Source organism: Schistocerca serialis, chromosome 1 (assembly GCF_023864345.2).
Source record: "Schistocerca serialis cubense isolate TAMUIC-IGC-003099 chromosome 1, iqSchSeri2.2, whole genome shotgun sequence".
Classification (NCBI taxonomy): domain Eukaryota; kingdom Metazoa; phylum Arthropoda; class Insecta; order Orthoptera; family Acrididae; genus Schistocerca; species Schistocerca serialis.
The window spans coordinates 580234476-580259788 of record NC_064638.1 but is presented as its reverse complement, the minus strand read 5'-3'; the positions used below and the strand labels follow the sequence as shown (position 1 = coordinate 580259788).

The following is a 25313-nucleotide window of genomic DNA, read 5'->3' as shown; positions in this document are numbered from 1 at the left end:
ACTTCCTTCTCTGCTGTGCTTTCTGTTAATGGTGTGTTCTGACTTTTCATCTCCCTTTCTCTCATTTTTCCTGCCCTGTCAATTCCCACTCTGTTTCCTACCATTATTTTCGTAGAATTTCTTAAAGGGCTCTCCACCATTACTACGGATGTATTATCCTCTTTAATATGACCTTCAGTTAATGATGGATTTGAAGCCCTTCCCCCTTCATAAAATCCACTCTCCTCATCCACTTTTCCCTTTTTAACTTTATCCATGGGAGTGCACGGTCCAATTTAACCAGTGTTCATTTCTGAAATGTTAAACAATGAAGGCACACTTTCAAATCGTACTGAAAGTATTATGTTTGTCATGCACTTTCATTAACACACCTTCCTCCCTCAGGTCTACAGCCAAGTGCATTGTGCTGTGGTAAGTTTCTTTCCTAATCTTTTAAAAACCGTTAATAGCCTAGACATTTATGACACTTACTATTTATTCTCCCCCTGCCGGCTGCTGCTTTCTCAAGTTCAGCTGCATGTGGCGCCTTGGCATCTGCTTGTTGTATCCAAGTTGTCTGGCATTTCTTCTTTCGTTCACTACGTTCTTCCTGTTTGCACTCACAGTTCATATCTGTTCTTTCCTCAGAAGATAACTATGGATTTGAAAAGTCCTTTCACGGTTGCCAAATGTGAGATGCCTACTCCCTTATTCGTATCTATCACAGACAAGTTTCTCTCTAAAAGCAGCTATGTTGATATAGATATGGTGATCAGACTAATGTTTTTGCTGCATAGCTTAGAGTGGGCATCTTACTCTCAAGAAACACGTATCTAAAGACTATCAAAATCACCAGACATGCCATTAAAAATCTTCACACTCAGTTCTAATAGATACAAAAAGGATTAAAAAGGAGATATTGCCTTCATAGAACTGATATGTTATGTGATTGGAGGCTTTCCCAGCATATGTTTTGTTTCCAGAGCTCTCGGGTGTCCAGCTGGATGCGATCATTGAAGTCCCACGATATTTCGGTGAATAACCTTTCTGCTATCATCAGGTGGTTCTGATCGAATGGTGTGTCTTCTCACATTGTTGGTGTTATATATGTCTGTCAGTCGGGCTTCGATTCCCTGCGCTGATGGTCCGATTGCGAGCACCAATGCTCTGATTGCGGCCGCCGACCCGGGTCCGCATCGTCCCCGGAGTCGCGCTGGGTGGTTGAAGAGGCAAAATCCCATGGATAGAGCTTGTGTTTGCTGAAGGCATGCCGTTGATGGAGCTAAGTAAGGGTTTCCATGCCTTGCTCAGTTGAAAACCTGTGTCTTGGTTTATGAGATTGTCTGTTACGCGAATTTCAATGGCCTCCTTGAACATGAAGCAGTGTTCTGCCAGTGCCGATTTGTTCGGCTGGCCCAGGCGTGTGTGGCGATCGGAATGTCGGCGGCCGCAATTGGACTGTCAGTGCAGGGAATCGAAGCCTGACTGATGGACATAAATAATACAGACAGTGAGCGCACACACCATTCCATCAGAACCACTTGATGGTGGAAAGGTTATTTGCCGAAATATCGTGGGACTTCAACGATCGCATCCGGCTGGACACATTAGAGCCCTGGAAACAACTGATATGATATGTTTATTGTCTCAAGTACAAGTTATGTTACACATTCTGTTTCTGTGCACACATACTAACATTCACTCTTATTTCAGGCTGTTATTCTTTTCTGTGGTAACTATTGCTTCTACTGATCGTTGCTAATGGCTTGCTCTTCTAATATTGAGTTCTCAGTCTAGTTCACAAACGCTACAACGTTTAACAGATTTTTCGAATTTCTCATCATAGACGTGCAACCATGTCTGACATTGTCACGACTCCTCATTGCTCCTTGCCTTCCGCACCTCCTGTAATGTTATCAATTGAAGACATAAAGTCTGTAAATGAGTCTGTGATCATTTTATTTTGAGCACTTTTATTTTCACAATTCCATCTTGATCACATAGATTTCTTTACACTTTATGACCGGTTTCAGCTTATCTCCATCTTCAGATCTGTTGTCAATATAAATATTTATATTTAAAACAGATCTGAAGAAGGCGATAAGCTGAAACCGGTCATAAAGTGTAAAGAAATCGATGTGATCAAGATGGACTTGTGAGAATAAAAGTCCTCCTGTAATGGTTGGTGCCAAATCAAGGTTCTTGATCGGGGAAACCCTTCCCCGGCGGCAGTGTTAAAGATACAGATATCCTTACAGCATGGCAATGATCAAATGTTATACATGGTATGACACTTGAAAACAGCATAAAAGGATTTCCTCTCAGAATATTTTAATTCGACACAGCAGACACATCAATTTCCCAACTCATGGAGAGAAGCAATTTTGATACTTCTCAGACTGGGGAAAGATTGAATGTGCCTTAGTAGTTAACAGAGCATTGCCTTAACGAGCTGTGTAGGAAATAGCTTGGAGCAAATAGTTAACCATTATCTGGTCTGGATATTAGAAACCAAGCAGCTTCTTAGATGCTCTCAGTGTAGATTCAGGAGATGTTGACCCGCTGTTGACAACCTGACCCTGATAGAGGCATCTTATCCATTAGGTGGCCCTACATAAGCAGTATTGTATAAGAATGTTCTTTGAGATCAGTAAGATGTTTGACGCTACTTGGAGGCACAATATTGTACGACTACCAATAGAAATTTCGTGGCCACCTCCCCATCTTCATCTGGTCATTCTTATGTAAACTGTTTTAGTTGCCAGTTTTTGGACAAATGCCCATTTTTATGCTTTCTCAAAGGATGTAAGCTTGTGTGATTGTGTGGATGACAATGAGGGAGGTTGAGAGAGAGTGAATGTTTTTGTGTCAGAGTTGCTTTTACTTGTTTTCTGCCATTTTAACCACATTTTTCCAACTAATATTTATAAGGGTGGTGGTAATCTTGCCATTGAAAACACACACACACACACACACACACACACACACACTTTTTTCTTCTGGACTTTATCACTCAGTGGTACTTCAGAAGCTAGAATCATTAGACAACAGAGGTGTGGAAATATTTTTGTTGCAGTGGGATTCACAGATGAAATACATTTTTTGAATGACAACAAACTGACACCTGGTTGTCATAACTTGAAACAGACTGTTCAGATACGTAAAACTGTGCACTTCACAAAACGCAGAATCATAGTATCATTAAACTACAATATCGGTGAGTCACAATTGGAATCAGTTAACTCAAACAGATACTGAATGTAACAACTTGTAGGGATATTAAATGAAATAATCACGTCAACTCAATCACAGGTAAAACAGCAGGCAGACTTCAGTTCATTGTTAGGATACTGGGAAATGCAGCCAGTCTGCAAAAAGAGATTGCTAATGAAACACTGATGTGACCCATCCTAGAACGTTGCTGGGAGCTGCATGCACCATATAGGACTAGCAGAGGGCACTGAATTTATAAAAGGAAGGTTGGTGTGAATGAGCATAGTCTTGCTTGACTCAGAAAAGAGCACAAATGCCAAAATAACTGAAATGGCAGATACTTGAAGATCAACATCAACTATGCCTACATTGAAATTCTAGCCTCTCTTTTATCAAAACAAAAAGCCTAGATTTGGTTCAAATAAATGGTAAAATACACAGCTACAAAATGTGAACCAAAGTAAACGTTCCTTTGGTAAACCAAAGACTGTGCAGAATTCATGGTGGGGTGAGAAATGTGGGCAGCCTATTCCTCAAAACATTACCTTCATTCATTAGAAACAACAATATTAGGAAAAAGATACATTGCTACGCACCGTAAAGATGACCTGCTGAGTTGCAGATAGGCACAACGATAAGACTGTCACACATTATGGCTTTTGGCCAAACCCTTTTTCAAGCTCCAAAACTTGAGCTGTCGGTGACAACGGTTGTGTGTGTGTTTGAGAGAGGGGGGAGGGCACTTCTGCTAGAAAAAAAGCTAGTGGGCAAAAGCTTGTGTGAATGTTGTTTCTGTACTCCATGCATTGATCCACTATAGGTGAATGGTAGCCTTTCACTTAGACATCAGTTTGGTTATACTGACTGTACATTTAAGCTGTAATAAGTTTGCAGAGAAAACTAAAATCATTTGCCAGTACCACAAATTCCTCAAAGGAAAGATATAGTGGAGGAGCATTAGCATTTAATTTCCAATCATTAGCAAAAAAATAACCATCACTTACTGCAGCGGCAGCAATGGTGTCACTTTGAGATATCAAGAGTTGGTTGGGGAAAGGACAGGAAAGGAAACTGTAAGGTTCTTTGCATAGGAATCATCTGGTATGTAGCTGAACTGATTTAGAGAAACAAGTGGAAAACTAAATATGGTTGAAAATATTGGTAGTGAACTCTGCTTCTCCCAAATGTGAATCCAATATCATGAGCACTGTGCAAAATAGCTCAGTAAGTGTGCTGTACTTTAACTTGAACAGCAATGTGGAAAATGTACCCAATTGTGCAAACACTCTACAAAAAAACTGATCAATTTCAGATCCTTAATTTAAAAATTACAAACTAATAAATCTTTTAATTGGATAGGTAAAAAAACTACTTACCATGTGGTGGCAGAACACACACACATAAAAGAATGTTGTAACTGGCAAGCTTTTGGAGTCAGTGAATCCTCCTGCAGGCAGAAGGGTTGAAGGGGAAGGAAGAGGGGTGAAGGAAAAGGATTAGAGAGGTCTAGGGATGTTGTTAAACTAATAAGTCTGGATATTAACACAGTTGCTGCATGTGTCTGCATAGGAATGATCCTGAAAACACAGAATGGACATACAGTATTCTGTGTAGTCCTCAATCTCATCAGATCTCATACATAATAAATAATTGTGGGACTTCCTTGAATGGCACATTTTGTAACTCAAAATATTTGTTGCATCAGTAACTATATGGAAGGCTGCTATTGTGCACTGCTTCACTCCCCAAGTATTAACGTTTCAAAATGACAATGGCAGACCAGCTGTATGAGGTAGTTTGTTATAATTCTTTAACAATACCAAGTAATTTCTACTCCTACCTGAGGGTGATACGCATACGAACAAGGAAAAGAATTACAGTATCACTATTAAATTCGAGGAGTCAGTCAGGTGAGTTAAAAATCTACAAGTTACATCATAAAGAGGAACTGATTTAAACTGAGGATGTTCTCTGATAGTATCTATTTGTATGCCGCTTTCTGTAACAGCTGGGGAGGGTTGAATCACCTTCACTTTTGACCTGCTATCTGTAAAAAGTTACAGATTTATTTGCTCCTCAAATACACTGTTGAGATTTAATTATCAGCAAAATTCCAGGTTACATTCAAACAGAATGATAACAACCAAGTACTTAACAATAAGAGTACATAATCCAAAATTTAACTACTACATAAACAGATCTATCTTAATGTGTGTTTCACCTTACTATGTACCCTCCACTTGAAAAAATTCATCTAATGAAGAGAAGTTATTGGGTGCTGTAAGATAACTATAATTTTGAATATAGCATTTAGACGAGTTTCAGACCATATTATTTAAGTAATCAATTTTACAGCAACTTCACTATCTGACAATGTGTGGTTCCTGAATTTTATTAGAGTATATGATTGTCTCTGCAGTTTTAAAACACTTAATAAATTACTGCTCAATAACTTATTACTTATGTACATCATTAGCCTGAGCTCATACTGAAACTTTTCAACATGAACCTCACACATAACAGAGTTATGAACATTTGTTCAGAACTTTGGCTCTATACATAAATTGTGACATCTTAATGATGTAATGGGAATTAGTTTACAAATATATTTGTGAACTTTTATCACTTGTGTTACAACATTAAAAAATACATTTATATAATTTACAATCATTTGATATCTGATTAAAGTTTATTCTCAAAAATGATTTGTAACATGGAATAATCTAAGGGGATGGTACAACAAAACTTAACTTTTCAACTTAAGTTTCATTCACCATACAGCTGTGCAAATCAACAGTATTACAGTTTCTTAATATCATACATGCTGTCACAAGACAAAAATGCAAATTAAACTGTAAGCGCTTGTATTTTAAAGCTAATTCCTTGACTGAACAATGATATCGACCGCTTCCGCAAGATCATCAACAATAACATCCGGTTTTACCCTCGGGTGCTTTTCATCACATGGACGAAACTTACCAGTTCTTACAAGTATACCTGCTATTCCACAAGCTTGTGCTCCCCCGATATCTGATTCAATGTCATCACCAACCATAACAGCTTCTTCAGGTTTTACTCCTATTGCAGATAGCGCTGAGTGAAAAAAAGAGGCAAGTGGTTTCCCAACAACTTCGGCGGAGACACCTGTAGCATATTCTAATGCTGTGGTGAATACACCAACATCTAAAACTAAGTCTCCTTTCTCTCTATAGTATTTACCTCTGCCCATGGAAAAAAGCCGCGGCTTATCCATATCGATCAAAATTCGAAACGCTTTATTAAGATTCTCGTACGAAAAGTTTTCCGCAGCGTCGCCGACAACAACACAGTTAGGGTCTTCCTTGTTGAGGCCGTCAAATTCTGATAATACGTCTGGATGTACAAGAAGATGTGGCCGTAGTTTTTCTTTTCGTAAAAGGTCAACCAGAGCAGGGCATGGCGGAATAATGTCATGTTCCGTAACGCAGTAACCCATTTTTGATAACGTCAAACATAACGACGATCTAGTAACCTGAGTTTCATTCGTTAGTAACTTAATGGCCAGCCCGGCTTTTTTCAACCTATTTACAGCCTCGACAGAGCCAGGTATGGCAGACGATCCGTCCTTGAGAACACCTGTTATGTCTAATAAAACTCCATTTATTCTTTGTGGTAATTTCAGTGTACTCATTGTGATACTTCCAAAATTTCGAGTGTCTATCACAGGGTTGTTCGTTGCTCTGTTTACATACAACGAAAATGCAATAAACGACGTTCCCCAGTCAGCAACTCTCATCCGTACACGTAACTCCGGTACCAGCACTCCTTAATCTACTTAATACTTGCTACTTGCTGAACATAGCTTCTCTGATCGCCGTTAGTGTATAGTCTTTGCATAAGCTGTTGTCAAAGTAGTGTGATTTAAGATGTTTGTGTTTATGTCCGTACGTGTGATATAACTAAGTGGAAACTTCAGTTTCAAATGAATCGTGTGTTTTAAATTATGTGTACAGGGAAATTTTCTAACTACATTTTGCACAAAAGGAATCGTTTTTCGAATGAGAAGACAATGAGCTGTGAACGCATCAACAAACTTAAGCTTTGGCACAGTGATAATATATATGTTGTCTGAATTGGGACCAAGTATCTGTTCAGAGAGAAAAATTAAGAAGAATGCAAACATATTGAATATCAAGTCGCTGAGGTTGTCAGGAGAGAAGCCTATTGATGATGTAAAGTAGTAATAAAACCCACCGTTCGTTGTATACGTGACAGCCAAATCACTAAATGCTACTTTCCGGTCGTTTGTCATCAATTACGTCATTTAATGTGTGAATTTTGGGACAGATGGCAACTACAAATAATATCTGGACAGATAACAATTCTCTAGGGATTGCGTGCATATGGTATACAGGCAGGATGATGTGTTACCAGATGCTCCTCCAAAGTATGTTGCATACTTGTTTTAAGGCATTGCAGTTGTCTTTTTCGCCCCCAAATTTTGAGCGCACGTTCGTTGCGGCCGGAAGATGTGAACAAAACCAACCAATCGTTAATTTAGTAAAATAAATTTCCTATTTTGCGATGAGAATCTTAAGATCTTCTTCAGTCATACTATCTTTCGATTGTGCCTACATCATGCGAAAAACTTAATTTTTTGTGTCTGAACAATTCAAATAAACTGCAGTTGTAAATTAATTAGGCTCAAGTTAGAGCACTGCTTTTGTGAGTAACTTTATAACAAAAGAATTTTAATCATGAATGGGAATCGAAATTTTATTTGTTGCCCAGTGTGTACCTTGTATTTGCGTGAAGGCATATCATTAAAAAGTCATCTCAACACACATCCAAAAGATCAAGTAATAGAAGCTTTAATTAGATGTTCTTTTATAAGTTCAGCACCAGCTAAGCAACAGGAAAACACTGATTATGAGCTGCAGCATGTAATTGTCCGTTCAGATGGTGATGTCTCAGGTGTTGAAAGTACTCCACCAGTCCCGTACAATCCTGCTGGTGGCAGTCATTTTACTGCATCAATAACATATCAACATTTTCTAAGCAGTAACACTCCACCTCCTCCAAATCTCCCTCCACAGTATGTATCTGTGCCTACTGTTCTTGCTTCGCCTGTTGAAGATGGCAACAATGATACTAGTCAGACTGCTGTTATGCCATTTATATATAATCCTTATGTTGTTCCACAACATCAGCAACAGTTTGAAGTGCTAAATCCTATTGCTCAACTTCCTCCAGAGCAGCCTCATATGCGCCAAGTTACTGAGAGTAACCAAAGTGCTTACTCAGAACAGTCACCTATTGGAGCATTAAATTCATTACTGAACCGCAGTACCCAGCATTCTCCAAATGTTCAAACTGACCAGGCTACACAGACAAATAAAGACAGCCTTGTGTCTCAGCCTTCATCCCCAAATGAGAAATCATCTCAGACAGAATTGTTGTCTGATAATGAAACAAAGAAAGAAGTTACAAATGATGCAATTTCTGATCTGCAGCAAACAAATTGCAATTCTGAAAATGAAACGCAGAATTCTCCAAAATCAGGTACAGTTGATACAAATGCTGAGCATACCTCAGCAGATTGTTCTCCTGTGAACCAGATTCTTGGTGGTGAAGATGATTGTTTAATAGTTACTGAAACACACCGGACAATTAAGCCTGCCAGATTACTACATAGCAGTGACGTTGTAGATAATAGTGAGAAACAAACACTGGAATATGTAACAAGCAATGAGCCAGTCCTGACATTTGATGATCATTTTAAAGCTTCTTTCCCAGAAACTGAAAAGAGACAAGTAAAAGAAAGTGATGTGAATGTTCAGGAATGTTCTCGTGATACGGGAAGTACAGCATTTCTAACAGAAAACAATTTAACTCGCCCATCGGACAGTTATTCAGATAACTGTGAGATTAACACTATTAATGGCAAAAGCAGTTCAATGGAAGTTTACAGAAGTACAGCAAAAGCAAATATTAATTTATCAGAAAACATTGCTGACAACTCAGAAATTACACTTAAGTCTAATATAAGTCTTTCATCAAAAGATTGCTCAGAAACTACACCTCGTGAAATCCAGCAAAATGACTCAGAATTCACCTATGCTAATGTGTGTCCTGTAAGTTTAACTGATACAGAGCCAGATAATGAGACAATGAAGCAAAGCTTTCAGGACAAAAGTACTAGTATGGACATTGAGTGTCCTGAGACTTCTGAAGCAGTGGATCCCTTAGAATTGGATAATGTCTCTATACAAGAAGATACCACCATTGATGTAATTGAACCACAAGTTTTCTTTCATAGCCAAGACATACCAGATGCTGGTGTCATTAAGGAGATTACAGTTGAAACATCGCATAAAGAACTGAAACAAGATGATTCATCTGCTCAGACTGTTGACTTGAACATACAAGCTGATGAATTAATGCCACCAAGAGGAGAGCTTTCTGAACAGGAAAGCCTGGGGGGAAATGACAGCTCAATGTGGACTCAGGTAAGTTAATTACAGCAGTAAACTATTTTTCTGTATTCATATTAGTAGTATTTACTCTAGTACTAATTTTATTGATTGTGTGTGATCACTTATGGGAAAAAATTATAATGTATTAACAGTGGCCTGATGTAAGACTTCAGAACAGCATGGGATTTTTGGCACTAAAGCTTAAAGTTATAGGTAATTATTTGCCTGTATGGAAATTAGCAGTTAATAAAAGACAACATAATAAAAATATTTTAGGTATAATAGAACAGTTTAAATTGATCATTGTTGGGCTGGTCATGATTTATACAAATCTCTTCACTTTTGGTTTCCACATTCTCTTATGCGACATTTCATATAGATGCAGAAAAATCTGTGATTGGAAGATTTAAGCCTGCACATGATGTGTGTTGGGATAGTGTACCTGACCTGATGGCATAGTAGTTTTGGCAGTGAACTGATATTCAGGAGCAGTATGGTTTAAGTTCCAATATAGTTATAGAATATAGAGATATTGGTTTCCATAAATCACTTAGACATGCCCAGCTACTTCTGCCTGCACCCACTGCTGTGGGAAGTTGGACAAAATAGAAAGTAATATCCAGACTTTCAAAATTCAATTGTTTCCCTTACCTTCTATTGCCTCACCAGCACTAAAATCCTGGTTGTTGTGAGATACTGATTTATAGCATAGTCCAATGTTTAGGTTAGTTGGAAGGTTGACAGTTGACAAAGCGAACGAATATGGGTGGCAAATGAAGGTTGTGGTAACAGACTGGTCTGCTGTGATAACAGACTGACCTGTTGCCTATCTTAGTGTTTACGTTCACGCCATATTTAACACAATTAGCCATACTTAACATATCTTTCCTCACATAAGTTAAAACTGCAAGGTTAATTCATAAAACGTATATCGGATAACTGAGAAGTGTCCAAGTGATTTTATGCATATTATGTACATATATCACACATTAACTATGAAAAAAATTTGTTGAAGTAAACAAAGCTATCGAGATTTGTTCATTCACACATTGTGTTCTATGAACCTCAGTGTGAAGGAAAGTCTTCAGGAATCTGGAATGACATTAACAGGCAGAAGCAGGTACTACAGTTACTTTTGTAAAGTGTGTTAACAACAAATTACGAATAGTATTAATCTTGTTGTACTGATGAGACTTGACTTACTTCTTTGTTACATCATGTATGAGAAAAACAGCTACCGGTACTTGGAATGAAAAACTACTATCCCTTCTCTTGTAATGTTCAGCTGCTGCTTTTAACTAATTCTTCAAACAAAGCCTGTATGTAACATTATACAAGCCACTTATGGCTATTTACATAACTAGTGGCAAAGTTGAGATTTATTTAATATAAGCATTAAAGTTATAGAGAATTTATACCTCTGAGTCTCGTTATTCCAATACATTGTAGAAGGAATGGGTAACGAGGTATTTCTGTACTTTGTATTTGAATATCTCAGAAATTTTAATACCTGTCAGTAAAGTGTTATAGGGCATAAGAACGTGAAATACTATTCTGAGCCATAGAGCGGGATGCATAGCCTACATGGAATCTATTTTTATTTCTGATACTGCGGTTATTAATTCAACAGTTCATCCTAAGTTCACTGTTGTTTAACTAGAAATATCATTTGCGAGTACCTGCGTTGTCATGTAGGTGTAAGATTCCCTAGGACCCCCCTGAAACATCTTCTGCAAGATGTTCAGTTAGGGCCTATCAACTTTACAGAATATTATACTGCAGACTTCTGTGGAATAAATACCATTTTGTCATTGTACCTGCATTGTCCCAGATGATTATGCCATAGATAGTACTTAATGAAAGTATGCAGTCTGCTAACAAACCCATTTGCGGGTCAACACAATATGAGAGATTTCTAAGTGCAAAACAGGCACAGCTTTTTGGTTCATTGATCAAAGTGCTATTACCACTTCATTTTATTCTCTGTGTGGAGGCCAATGGACTTCATCCATGGAGCCTCATCCAGTGTGTGTCCATTAGTCTCTCTTTCTGGCACTCGCGTGTGTCACTTTTATTTGTTCAGAATTGCATAATGTGAGTCTTCACTAGATTAAGTGTTAAATTGTTTGCTCTAAATCAACTGTAAGAAACAATGTTTGCCGATGATAATAAGCTTTTTATTGAAATAAATAAGCTAATTTACAGAAAAATGGTTGCATACCAAGAAAGATGGTTTGGTGACAATGTTATGGTAGCAAATATAAAGAAAACAATATGCATGAGCCGTAGAGATAAAAGAACAAAAACCAGAAACAACATAGTCCTACAGTTATTGGGCAACAGCATTGAACAACTGTCTTACAAAAAATTTGAAGGAGTATTGTTCGAGGATCATTTAAGTTGGGAGAACTGTGTTTAACTATTGAAAAAAGGATTGATTAAATGTTGTTACATCTTAAGAATACTTGGACACTACTATGAAAATGAAACAGTATTATGTGCTTACTATGAAAATGTGTGTGGAAGATAATGATATGGTATGGGGTTCTGGGAAAAAGAAAATGACCAAGTTAAAAAATGACCGGTAAGGATAATGAAAGTGATTTTATAATGGGAATTGTGCCAGGAGCAGCTTTAAAGAACTATGACACTTCCAGCACTGTGTGTGTGTGTGTGTGTGTGTGTGTGTGTGTGTGTGTGTGTGTTTGTTTCCCTCAAGACTTTTCAGTTTTAACAACCATGTTCACAGTTATTAAACTGACATTATCTGATAAACTATAGTAGGAATTACTTCCATGTCAAACCTCTGTATCAGTGATCTTTAGAGTGAAGACTGGCTTGATGCCAACCTCTTCATTTTTGAATAATTACTGCAACCAACATCCATTTGAACCTGCTTACTGTGTTCGTCCCTTGGTCTCTCTCTCTCTCTCTCTGCAGTATTTAAACCCCTCACATTCCCTCCCTCCCTCCCACTCTATTATGAAATTGGTAATTTCTTATTGCCTCAAGATGTGTTCTATCAAGCAATCCCTTCTTTTGGTAAAATTGTGCTGTAAATTTATTTTTTCTCACTGGGTTTAGTACCTTTTTGTTAGATACATGGTTTACCCATCTAATCTTAAGCATTCTTCTGTAGCACCACATTTTAAAGCTTCTATTTTCTTCTTGTCTGAATTGCTTATTGTCCATGTTTCACTTCCATGCAAGGCTATAATCCAGATGGATATGCTCAGATAAGGCTATTCAACACTTAAATTTCTGTTCAGTGTTAACAAATTCCTCTTTCTCCAGAAATGCTTTTTGTGCTATAGCCAGTCTGCATTTTATATTCTTTTTATATTCTCTCTGCTTCTGGAATCACCAGTCTTTCGGCAGCACAAATAGCAAAACTTGCCTACTTCTTTTAATGTGTATATTGTAACACAATTCCCTCAGCACCGCCTCATTTAATATGTCTACATTCCATACCCTTGTTTTACTTTTGTTTATGTTTATCTTATAACTTCTTTTCAAGATACTATTCATTTTGTTGAACTGATCTTTCAAGGCCTGTGCTGCCACTGACAGAATTACAATGTCATTGACAAACTTTAAAGTTTTTATTTCTTCTCCTTGAACTTTAATTCTTTTCAAAATTTCTCCTTGGTTCCCTTGACTGCTTGTCAATGTTTAAAGTGAATAACATTGGAAATAGTGTACAAAATTGTCTCACTCCCTTTCCAGCTGCTGCCCCACATGTATGTTGTTTGACTGTTGTGACTGTGGAGTTATAAGAATCAAAGAACATGAGAAGATTGATTTCTGTACAATTCGTAGACAGCTTTCCACTCCCAATATTTTATTCCCACTGCTTTCAGAATTTTGTAGAGTGTGTACACTGGAAACATTACATTTGATGATATCAGCTTTTGGGCAGACTGTAATTGAAATAGGGTAGCTATCCTATGTATTTGAGGGCATAGCAGCAAATATGAAGCATCAGTGTGCATCATAGAGCCTTGGACAGGCCTCAGTTCTGAACTTCTGCAGTTGAGGCAATCTAAGCTATATCCCACAAACTGAAGAAGGTTCAGATGATTTCTTTTGGTTAATTGGTTGCTTAGTTAGTTAGTTAGATGTTCCATAGACCATTTGAATGATTCGTGTTTCAAAAATGTGGAATGAGTCAGTTTACATAGTTAGTGTTATTAATGAACACATTATTAGTTAAGATCTACATCAATACTCTGCAAAACACTGTGAAGTGAATCGTAGAGGGTACATCACATTGTACCTGTTATTAGGTTTTTTTCGTGTTCCATTCTCATATGAATTGTGGGAAGAATGGTTGGTTATATGCCTCTGTCCGTGCCGTAATTATTCTAATCTTACCCTCACAATCTCTGTGTGAGTGATACATAGGGAGTTGTAGTATATTCCTAGAGTCATCATTTAAAGCCCGTTCTTGAAACTTTAACTGACTTTCCCAGGATAGTTTACATCTATCTTTAAGACTCTTACAGTTCAGTTCCTTCAGTATCTCTGTGACACTGTTCCATGGATCAAACAAACATGCTTCCCTTCTCTATATACATTAAGTATCCCCTGTTCATCCAATCTGGTATGGGTCCCACACATTGAGCAATATTCTAGATCTGGTCACACAATTGATTTGTAAGCAATCTCCTTTGTAGATTGATTGCTCTTCCCAAGTATTCTACCACTAAACGGAAGTCTACCAGCTGCTTTACTCATGATGGAACCTTTGTGATCATTCCATTTCGTATCCCTGCAAAGTGTTCCTCCCAGGTATTTGTATGAGTTGGCCGATTCCAGCAGTGACTCACTGATATTGTAGTCATAGGATAGTTTTCATTTTTTGAAGTGCAAAATTATGTCTATCTTCAAGAATCTGCCAACTCAGTTTCTTCAGCATCTCTGTGACACTTTCCCATGGATGAAACAAGCCTGTGATCATTCGCACTGTTCTTCTCTGTATACATGCAGTATTCCCTGTTAGTCCTACTTGGAATGAGTCCCACACACTCGAGCAATGTTCTAAAACTGATCACACAAGTGATCCGTAAGCAATCTTGAGCTTTCACTTCCCAAGTATTCTACCAACAAAACGAAGTCTACCACCTGCTTTATTCAAGACTGGGCCTATGTGATCATTCCACTTCATATCCATACAAATTGTTACATCCAGATATTTCTATGTGTTGGCCAATTCCAACAGTGACTCATTCATATTATAGTCATAAGATACTATGTTTTTTTGTTGTGTAAAGTGCACAATTTTATATTTCTGAACATTTAAAGCAAGTTGCCCATCTTTGCACCACCTTGAAATCTTATAAAGATCTGACTAAATATTTATGCAACTTCTTTCAGACAGTGCTTCATTCTAGGTAACTGCATCATCCGCAAAAAGTCTCAGGTTACCATTAATATTGTCTCCAAGATCATTAATATACAACATGAACAGCAAGGATTCCAACACATTTCCCTGGGGCACACTTGAAGTTACTTCCAATCCGATGATAACTCTCCATCTAAGATAATATGCTGTGTCTCTACCAAAATGTCCTAAATCCAGTGACAAATTTCACTTCATAAACCATATGATCGTACTTTACACAATAACCATAGTTGTGGTACTGACTCAAATGCTTTTTGGAAACCAAGAAATTATTGCATCTGCCTGACTGCCTTTGTTCCAAGGTTTTCAGCATCTCGTGTGAGAAAAGTGCGGGTTGAGTTTCACATGATCAATGTTTTCAGAATCCATACTGGTTGGCAAGGAGGAGGTATTTTGTTTGAGAAAGGTCACTATGTTTGAGCCCAGAATATATTCTAAGATTCTGCAACAAATAAATGTCAAGGATATTAGACAGTAGTTTTGTGGATTACTTCTACTAACCTTCTCGCAGACAGGTGTGATCTGTGCCTTTTTCAAGAGCTGGGGGATCTACGAAAGATTATAGTTAGAAGAGGGGCAAACTCAGCTGCAAATTCAGTGTAGAATCTGGTAGGGATTCCATTGGGTCCTAGAGTTTTGTCCAGTTTTAATGATTTCAGCTGTTTCTGAACACCACTGAGACTAATACTTATTTTACTCATTTTTTCAGTGCAACAAGATTGAAATTGGGGCAAATCTTGTGGTTTTTACTTTGTAAAGAAGCATTCGAAAATAGAGTTAAGAATTTCAGCTTTTGCTTTTCTACCCTTCTTTGATTTCCTGTGCCATTCATAAGGGACTGGACACTAACTTTGGTGCCATTAGCAGTCTTTACATATGACCAAAATTTCATTGGGTTTTGTGAAAGATCATTTGACAATATTCTGCTACTGTGGTCAATGAAGTTATTCCCTTGACAGCTGAACACATTTCAGTCATTATCTCTCTATCTATAGTGCTATGCTTTCTTTTACACCTATTATGCAGTAGTGTCTGTTTCTTTAGAAGTCTCTTTATAGTGACTGAATACCATGTAGTGTTCCTCCCATTATGACCTGTTTTACTGGGTACATATCTGTCCAGTGTATGGACAATATTCTTTTAAAATTGAGCCACAGTTCCTCTACTGCTCTTGCTGTGTGTTGAAAGTTTCAAGTTTCTCATTGAGATATAATGTTACTGATTTTTTTTATCTAGTTTACTGAACATATATATCTTTGTGCTTGTTTTAGTTGTCCTTTTGTACTTTGGTAATCATTGTTTCTACAACTGTGTCATAATAACTGATACCAGTTTTGATGTGGACTGATACCAGTTTTTATGTAGACATCCTCAAAGATGTCAGGCCTATTTGTTGCCGTTAGATCCAATATGTTTCCATCATAAGTGGGGTTCTGAACTATCTAGTCTAGGTAGTTTTCAGAGAAGGCATTTAATAATGTTTCACAGGATGTCTTTCGACGCCCACTACTAACTAAACTGTAATTTTTCCAATTGATTTTTGGATGATAACATCTCCACAATGATTACAGTATGACTAGGGAATTTATGTACAAGTGAACTGAGACTTTCTCTAAAGTTTTCAGTTACGTCAAGATATGAGTCTGGTGGGCATGCAACTACACTGAGAAACAAATGTTTCTTTGTGCTCATACATCTGCCATCTAGTGTCTTTATTAAAAATTTGTTCAAGTGCTAAGTAAAATAGTTAGGTACTTTGATCAGCTGATTTTTAATTTCTAAATTTTTTACATACTTAACAAAACTAGGCTAACTGAAGCAGAAACTTTGTTATAGCTGGTGTTTAATATAATTATATATACAAATTTGGCTTCTAGTTTGCCACTCTGTACAGATTACATTGAAGTTAATAAAACAAAACAAAATTAATTTGGCCTATGAGAAACATCAGTTAAAACAATATTGCTAATATTTGTCAATTTTAAAAAGGCTTATGATTCAACAGACAAAGACTCTCTCCCCTTGAAGAAATTTGCAGTAGATAGGAAGACCCTGGAAAAAAAACTAAACTCTTACAAACACAGTATCTAAAGTTTTTCTTGGAACAATTTCAAGTCTCTTCCAAATTGTATCAGGAGTCAGACAAAGAGAGTTTCATCACTATTATTCAGTTGTGTACTGGAAAGAGTCATCTAGAAAATAAAGGGAAAAAGTTAATAACTACATAACACTGGGTAGATTGAAAGAAGCAATTTAAGCTGTTGGGCTTTTGCGGGCAATGGTGTGATAACAGATGGGAAGAAGGTTGCTGTAAAGGCAGGTCTAAAACTATCATTTGAAAAGACAGAATACATGACCAGTGAAAGCAACTCACCAAAATTTTAAAAATGAAGTATGCCAGCGTTAAGACAACTTTAAATATCATGGTGAAACATAAACACACAAACTGAAGAAGAAGCAGTTTTTATCAGAACTGAAAACATGAAAGAATTATACATGAGAATGAGAAATCTATACAACAAAAAATGTTTTCCTAAGGATGTCAAATTAGGGTATTAGAATACAGTTGTAAAATGAAAAGTCCTTCTTGGGTCAGTAACACTACTTTTAACTTGATATAAAAGGCATTAGAAGATTTGGTTAAGTAGAAGAGTTTTGTGAATATTAGGGCCAATCAAGAACAAAGATGGCAATTGGATTTTGAGACCAAATAAAGAAGTATACTCATTCTGCCCTAAAATAACGAACGAGATCAGGAAAAGATGTTTTTTTTAGTCCTAGAACATCTACAGAGAATGAAGGAAAAACACACATTCTTCCAAAACAGGAAAACAATCAAAGAAAATGTGTGGGGAGGCCAGACATGAAAGGACTGAAGTGGAGATATTACAGAGGCAAATTCAGACCAAAAGTAAAGAAATTCAAAGGTTTTCATGAAAAAAAGCAAACTGAAAAATAACTGGAATCAAATGATCAGATGAGAGGAAAAGAGCTCGTTCTGAGAAAATGAAAGTGTTTCAGAGAAGCATGAGAGTGAATAGTTGTCTTGGTGTGGTCCTTTCTTGGCCTGAAACAAAATAAAAAAAGATAATGTTCTGAAATCAATAAAACTCAAAAGTGCAGCCTTTTCTTAGCACTTATTTCTATAACCTCTTTAAAATTTGTAGATGGTTATCTGCTGTGATTGTACTAATGTATTTTTTCAACTATTAGACACTTCATCAGAGATGTATTTTCAACACACACTGGCTTAAGTGTGCTTCATTTTAATGGTTGTGGTACCCACCAACAGTTACCACCTTAATGACCGGGTTGCTACAAGCAGTTAAAATACATTGCCCATAAGCCATTGTGTCTGCAAAAGGGGAAGGCTTATATGTGGATTTATCTAATACATGAAGTACATTTATGGAGTCATATACATGAGAGGTAGCCTGTTCTCTGCTTTAAAATTATTTCCATCCTGGGTTTCCGTTATTAATATATTAGTCATAATTGGATACACAATAGATGAAATGGAAAAATTTTAGCAAGTATACTTATTAAAAAAGAATACAGGACTTTAAAAATAAAAAAAAATGCCATGCTTTCCATATTAAATTAAGAATAGTTTTGTAAATGTTTGACAGTTGTATTTTCAAGCTCTTTTTAATCTTACCTGAAGGATCTTGAAAACATACAAAACCTTTTCTAGTACAAAAAGGCCACTGTTTCTAATGAAAAATAAAGAAATTTGGTGGTGATGATACTTGCCAATATTAGTAACAAATTACTCCTTTGCAGGACTACTGAAGGGCTCTAAATATACTTTTTTTATCCAAACATTATTAGTCGCAGAATTTTTGAAAAATTGTTATGAATTATTTTTCATAAACTTTGTCTTTATGTAGCAAGAATATAGCGAATAGTACAGCCTTAAAATTTTAACAATGTTTTGAACAAGTTGTCTGTCTGCTCCAAATATGCACAATCGCAAACAACAGGTTGCTGCTCACAACATAACATTAGTGTTCAGTCTTAGACAGGCACAATGAAAAGAATGAGAGTCATATTCAGCTATCAGCTTTGTGTGTGTGAGCTATGCTTGGATGGATGTGTTTTCCATTTCTGATGTAGGACTTTGTCAGATTGCTGCATTCTTTTCCATTGTGCCTGTCTATGACTCAGCACCTCAATGCTTCCTTTATGTTGTGAATAGCAGTCTGTTCTTTCTGAGTGGTGTTATTCCAGCCTAAACTTTTCATTGTTTGATCCAAATATCCCCTTTACAACATTTTTTTTGGGCGTGCCCTATTTCAGAAGAAGCCTCTCAGTCCGTGAGGTGTGGGCATACAGAGAGGGTGGGATTACTGGTACTTGAGAGCGCCAATGTCAGGCACGCAATGGGACTCCTTAGGGATATGGCTGCCAAGGAGGGGAAGGAATCCAATGTGCACTCACCAAGAGGAGTCATTCCAGATGTGGAAAGAATGCTTCTGGATGCCATGAAGAGCATGGGATGCAGCCAACTCCAAACGGTGGATGTCAGTACCAATGATGTGTGTCACTTTGGATTGGAAGAGATTCCCCCCGATTCCAGTCAGCTAGCTGAAGTGGCAAAGTCTTGCTTGTGAGATGGAGGCAGACTTCACCATTTGTAGCATCACTGACAGAATCGACTGTGCTCCTTTAGTACAGAGCCGAGTGAAGGGTCCGACTCAGAGGCTCAGGCAGATCTACGACCTTGTAGGCTGCAGATCCCTTGAGTTTCTTCGGTTTCCAGGTTCTGCTTAATAGGTCAGGGGTCCACTACATGCAGGAAGTGGCAGCACAGGCAGCAGGGGCTGTGTAAAGGAGACTGGGCAGTTTTTTAGGTTAAAAGGTCTGAGGGAAACTACAGAAGGGCATCAGTCTAATATGCTGCAAGATAAACACAGGAAGGTAGACCTAGCAACAATCGGTATAGTAGTTGTAAACTGTATAGCTGTGTGGGGGAAAGAACCAGAGCTCCAACCACTAATAGAAAGCACTGAAGCTCAAATCATTATAGATATGGAAAGTTAGCTAAAGTTGGAAATAATTTTAAGTGAAATTTTTACGAAAGATCTAACATGTTCAGAAAGGAAGTATTAAATATAGTTGATGGTCGAGTGTTTGTTGCTGTCAAAAGTAGTTTACCATGTAATGAAGTTGAAGTAGATAGTTCCTGTGAGTATGGGTAGAGGTTATACACGACAACCGAAATAAATTAATAATTGGTTCATTTTACCAATCCCCTGACTCATGTGATACAGTTACTGAACAGTTCAAAGAAAACTTAAGTCTATTTCAAATACATTCCCCACTCATACAATTGTAGTTTATGGTGACTTCTATCCACCCTCGATATATTGACAAAAATACTTGTTTAAATCCAGCAGAAGGCATAAAATGTCATCCGAAATTGTACTGAATGCTTTGTCAGAAAATTATTTTGAACAACTAGTTCAGGAGCCCTCTGAAAATGCAAATGGTTACAAAAATATACTTGACCTTTTACCAAAAAATAATCCTGATCAAATAGTGAGCATGATGACGGATACAGGGATTAGTGACCACAAGGCTGTTGCAGCTACACTGAATATTATAACATCCAAACTGTCCAAAAATTAATGCGAAGTACATCTATTTAACGAAGTGGATAAAAATTTGCTTGATGCCTGTCTAAGAGACAGTCTTCACTCCTTATCTGACTCTGTGAGCATAGACCAGATATGGTTTGAATTCAGACAAATAGTACTGATGGCAACTGAGAGGTATATACCATATAAATTAATAAGTGATTATACTGGTCCCCCCACATGGTACGCAAAATGGGTCAGAACACTTTTTCAGAAGCAAAGAAAAAAACATGCCAAATTTAAGAGACTACAAAATCCCCAAGATTGGGGAAGTTTTACAGAAACTCGAAATTTAGTGTGAACTTCAATGCGAGATGCTTTTAATAGTTTTCGTAGTGAAACTCTGTCATCAATCTGATAGAAAATGCATAGTGATGCTAGTTATAATGTAAAGTATACCAGCTGCAAGACACAATCAGTACCTTTACTGCATGATAAAAATGGTGATATCTCTGTTTCCAATGCCACTAAAGCGGAGTTACACAGTTTTCTGAAACTTATTAGCAAAAAAAGACAAAGTAAATATACAAGAATTCAGGTCTAGAACAACATGAGTAATTTAGAAATAGATATCCTTAGTGAAGTGAAGCAGCTTAAATTGCTTAATAAAGGCAAGGCATCTGGTCCCGACTATATACCAGTCAGGTTCCTTCCAGTGTGTGCAGATAGAATAGCTCCATGCTTAACAATAATGTGCAACTGCTTATTCATTGAAAGTTATGTACCTAAAGACTGGAAAGTTCCCCAGGTCACACCAATACCGAAGAAAGGAAATAACAGTAATCCACTGAATTACAGACTCTTCTTATCATGTAACTTTTTGAAAAGAGAAAAATGTACCATTCATTTGGAGTGAAAATGTTTTGTTAGAGAAAATCTCTTTTACATTCATTAAAAACCACGGCTAAATTTTATGTCTCAGGGCGCTATCGCTAGGAACATCATACATATTGGGAACATGAAGACATCTGTCTTGCTCATGATGGAGGAAAAAAATATCTTTCTTTAGTGTTATGCGATAAGAAAATTAAATATAATACTCAAATAATTATTTTTCTATGTGAGGCTTGATGCTCCAATATAGCTGCTTAAGTGCAATGGCAGCGTACACAATTAAAATAATTCTTTTCAATTAAACTGTACCTCTGGCCTAAAATGAAATTATTATAAGACACCGTTTTACATTTATTAAGATTAAATCATTTCAATACTTTCAGAATTGAATGACTATTAAGAAGTTTTTACGTTTATTAAGATGAAATCATTTCAATACTTTCAGAATTGAATGACTATTAAGAAGTTTTTCTCGATTTTAACAGCAATGGCATCGCTTCAATGATGCAATTAGAAATGACCAGGGCAACATTTAATTGTTATGTAATTAATTAAATAAAGGGGACAGGGAAAGAACTTTTTTGCTACTAACAAAAACACGTACTGCATTTAATACTGACATATATATTTAGCAGAAATTCTAAATACACTACATATGAGTACATTAATTATTTATAGACTGTGATCTTATGTGCGACCTTCAGCTAGGATGTCAGAACCAAGAAGACAAAAGAACAGCAGAGAGAACAAAGAAACAAAGTTTCTTTCTTTTATACTACTTGACAGAGATCATGCTTATTATAATTCGCAGAGTGCTTATATTGCTTTCATTTTTGTTTAATATCGATTATTATATTTTATATTCCTTTTTTCAAGAAGCGATGCTATAATCTCACTAACGTCGATTTGCAGTAGGGTTTTGGAACGTATATGCTTTGTTCAAACATTATGAACTACCTTGAAGAAAATGTTTATTGACAAACAGTCAGCACGTACTCAGAAAATATCATTCTTGTGAGGCACAGCAAGTTCTTTAGTCTTACAAAGTAATGAGTGTTTTTGACAGGGGATGTAAAATTGAGTCCATATTTTTAGATGTCCAGAAGGCTTTTTAACATCATTCCTAACAAGAATCTTGTAATCAAATTGCATGCCTTTGGAGTATCACCACAGTTTTGCATTTGGAATTGTGAGTACCTGTCAGGAAGATCACAGACCATAGCAATTGATGGAAAGTCATCAAATAAAACAGAAGTAATGTCTGGCATTCTCCGTGGAAGTGTTATAGGCCCCCTGATGTTTCTTACCTACATAAATGATGTAGGTAACAATCTGAGCAGCACTGTCAGATTGTTTGCAGATGGTGCTATCATTTACTGTCACTTAAAGTCATCAGATGATCAAAACCAATTGCAAAATGATTTATACAAGATATTTGAATGGTGTGAAAAGTGGCAGTTGACTCTAAATAACAAAAATTATTAAGCCATCCACATGAGTACTAAAAGAAATCCACTAAATTTTGATTACACAATAAATCACATGACTTCAAGTGCTATAAATTCAACTGAGTACTTAAACTGGAAAGATCACATAGATAACGCTGTGGGTAAAGCAAACCAAAGACAGCGATTCATTGGCAGAGCACTTAGAAAGTGCAACAGATCTACTAAAGAGACTGCTTACACCACATTTGTCTGCCCTCTTCTGAAATATTGCTGCGTGGTGTGAGATCTGTCTCAGATGAGACTGATGGAGGACATCAAAAAAAGTTCAAAGGAGGACAGCTCATTTTGTATTATTGTGAAATAGGGGAGAGAGTGCCATGGACATGTTACATGAACTGGGTTGATAATCATTAAAACAATCACTAACTTTCTTCTCTGACTGCGAAAATATTCTGTTGGTGCCCACCTACATAGGGAGAACTGATTATCATAATAAAATGAGAGAAATTAAGATTTAGAGTAAAATATTTAATTGCTCATTTTTCCTGCATGTCATTTCAGAGTGAAGGTGGTTCAATGAACCTTCTGCCAGGCACTTAATTGTGAGTTGCAGAGTAATCATGTAGATGTAGATGAGCACAAAATGTTGTGCATCTAATCTAGATATCCCCTTCATTGGCACTAGAGATGCTTGGGTGAATGTGTGATGTATGATGTAGGGCATAGTCCGATAGCGAATATGTCTGGTATTTTTTTCATTGTGCCTGCAGTGACTCAACACATACCAGTCTGTCCTTCCCGACTTGTTATTCCAGCCTAAACATTCCATTGTTTAATCTAAATATCTCCTTTACAACATTTTTTGAGCACAAAAAGTTGTGCATCTGTTCCAGATATTCTCTTCAGTGCTACTATAGATTGCATCACATCAGATGGTGGTACCCCTCAGAGAGATAGAGACAGCATTAGCAATACATGGAGGGGATAAGATCTGTTTACACATGGCGGCAGAGAGGGGAGAGACTCCTGCCATGCAGCCCAGCAAGTGTTACTGTGGACAACAATTAATAGTATTGCATTGCCACTGAAGTATGGTCACCTCACAGTCAGTAGGAGAGCAGTTACTGCCATCCAAGGCAAGATACGTAGTAGTAGGGGCATTACATGTCAAATCATGCAGGTCATCTCACCCATCACCTCAGTTTTTATGAAAATTTGCGCATTTGCTTATACCATAAGAACTTGTGCAAAATTTTTTTGCTCTCAGACCAAAAAAAAATTTAATGTTGAATTTTAAATATAGTAATATTCTGGTAACTGGGCTATGCAAGAATGTCATTGCAAAATTGTACTTATCTACATAAATGCCCATAACTATGAGGGTTGACTGAAAATTAATGCCTCTACCTTCGTAACACTTCAACAGTTGGCGGCATTGGTAAGCGGCAGGTACTGGCTTGTTCCGTAGACTCTCCTCTACAGCTCCAGTTGGCAGGAAGCCTTAGCATTGAACAGTTGTGTTACAGTGTAAAGTATGGAATCCTGCAGAGACGGTCGGTCGATGCAATTTAAGCAACGTGCAGTCATTGAATTATTGACAGTAGAAAGTGTCCCCCCAAAGGAGATCCATCAGAGAATGAAAGCAGTTTATGGTGATAGTGCTGATGTGAGTACTGTGCGTCGTCATTGTTGGACGAGGAAGTTTAAAGATGTTGAGACAGCAACATCTGACCTGCGTTACAACAAAGAGTTGGACGTCCTGTGACAGCAGCCACCGAGTTTCACAAGCAAATTGTTGACACATTGATTCAGGACTATCGTCATATCTCTCGGAGAGAAACTGCAAGCATTTCACAAGAACATGTGGGTCACATTATTTCTTTGCTTGGCTAACAGAAGATCTGTGCATGATGGGTGCCCCGGATGCTGACTCATGAAATGAAAGCGCACAGACTGGAAATTTACCAGGAACTCCTCTCGTGTTATGAGAATGAAGGTGACGCCTTTCTCGAGTCTATTGTGACAGGAGACGAAATGTTGGTACACCATTAAGACCCGGAGACAAAACGTCAGTCTGCGGAATATCGACACAAAGACTCACCCTAGAAAAAAAAAATTCAAGACACAGCCCTCAGCTGGAAAAATCATGGCCACAGTGTTCTGGAATACAGATGGTGCTACCCATGTTGATTTCCTTGATCGTGGAACAACAATAAATTCAGAGCGTTACATCACAACCCTGTGACCTCTGAAACGATGGCTAACAAGGGTCCAAATGGAAAAGGGAAATGTTTTCCTGCAGCATGAGAATGCCAAACCACACACTTCACGTGCCACCACA

General features: G+C 37.3%; 2 protein-coding genes across 2 annotated transcripts in view; one reads left to right on the top strand and one right to left on the bottom strand.

The window, feature by feature from the left end:
- Positions 1-5256: 5256 nt before the first annotated feature.
- LOC126457915 (phospholysine phosphohistidine inorganic pyrophosphate phosphatase-like) lies at positions 5257-7010 on the bottom strand. The gene has a single exon (XM_050094608.1). The coding sequence runs from the start codon at positions 6965-6967 to the stop codon at positions 6068-6070; it is 900 nt and encodes a 299-aa protein (XP_049950565.1). The 5' UTR covers positions 6968-7010; the 3' UTR covers positions 5257-6067.
- Positions 7011-9099: 2089 nt separating this feature from the next.
- The window catches only part of LOC126457910 (zinc finger protein 90-like), a 172953-nt gene continuing 156739 nt past the window's right edge, over positions 9100-25313 (top strand). The window contains exon 1 of the mRNA XM_050094595.1: positions 9100-9680. Within this exon, the coding sequence (XP_049950552.1) occupies positions 9129-9680 (552 nt within the window). The 5' untranslated portion in view covers positions 9100-9128. The remainder of the gene's footprint in view (positions 9681-25313) is intronic.

Bases quoted from the DNA above. Each gene is read 5' to 3' on its own strand.
- LOC126457915 (XM_050094608.1), bottom strand. From the start codon at position 6,967: ATGAGAGTTGCTGACTGGGGAACGTCGTTTATTGCATTTTCGTTGTAT.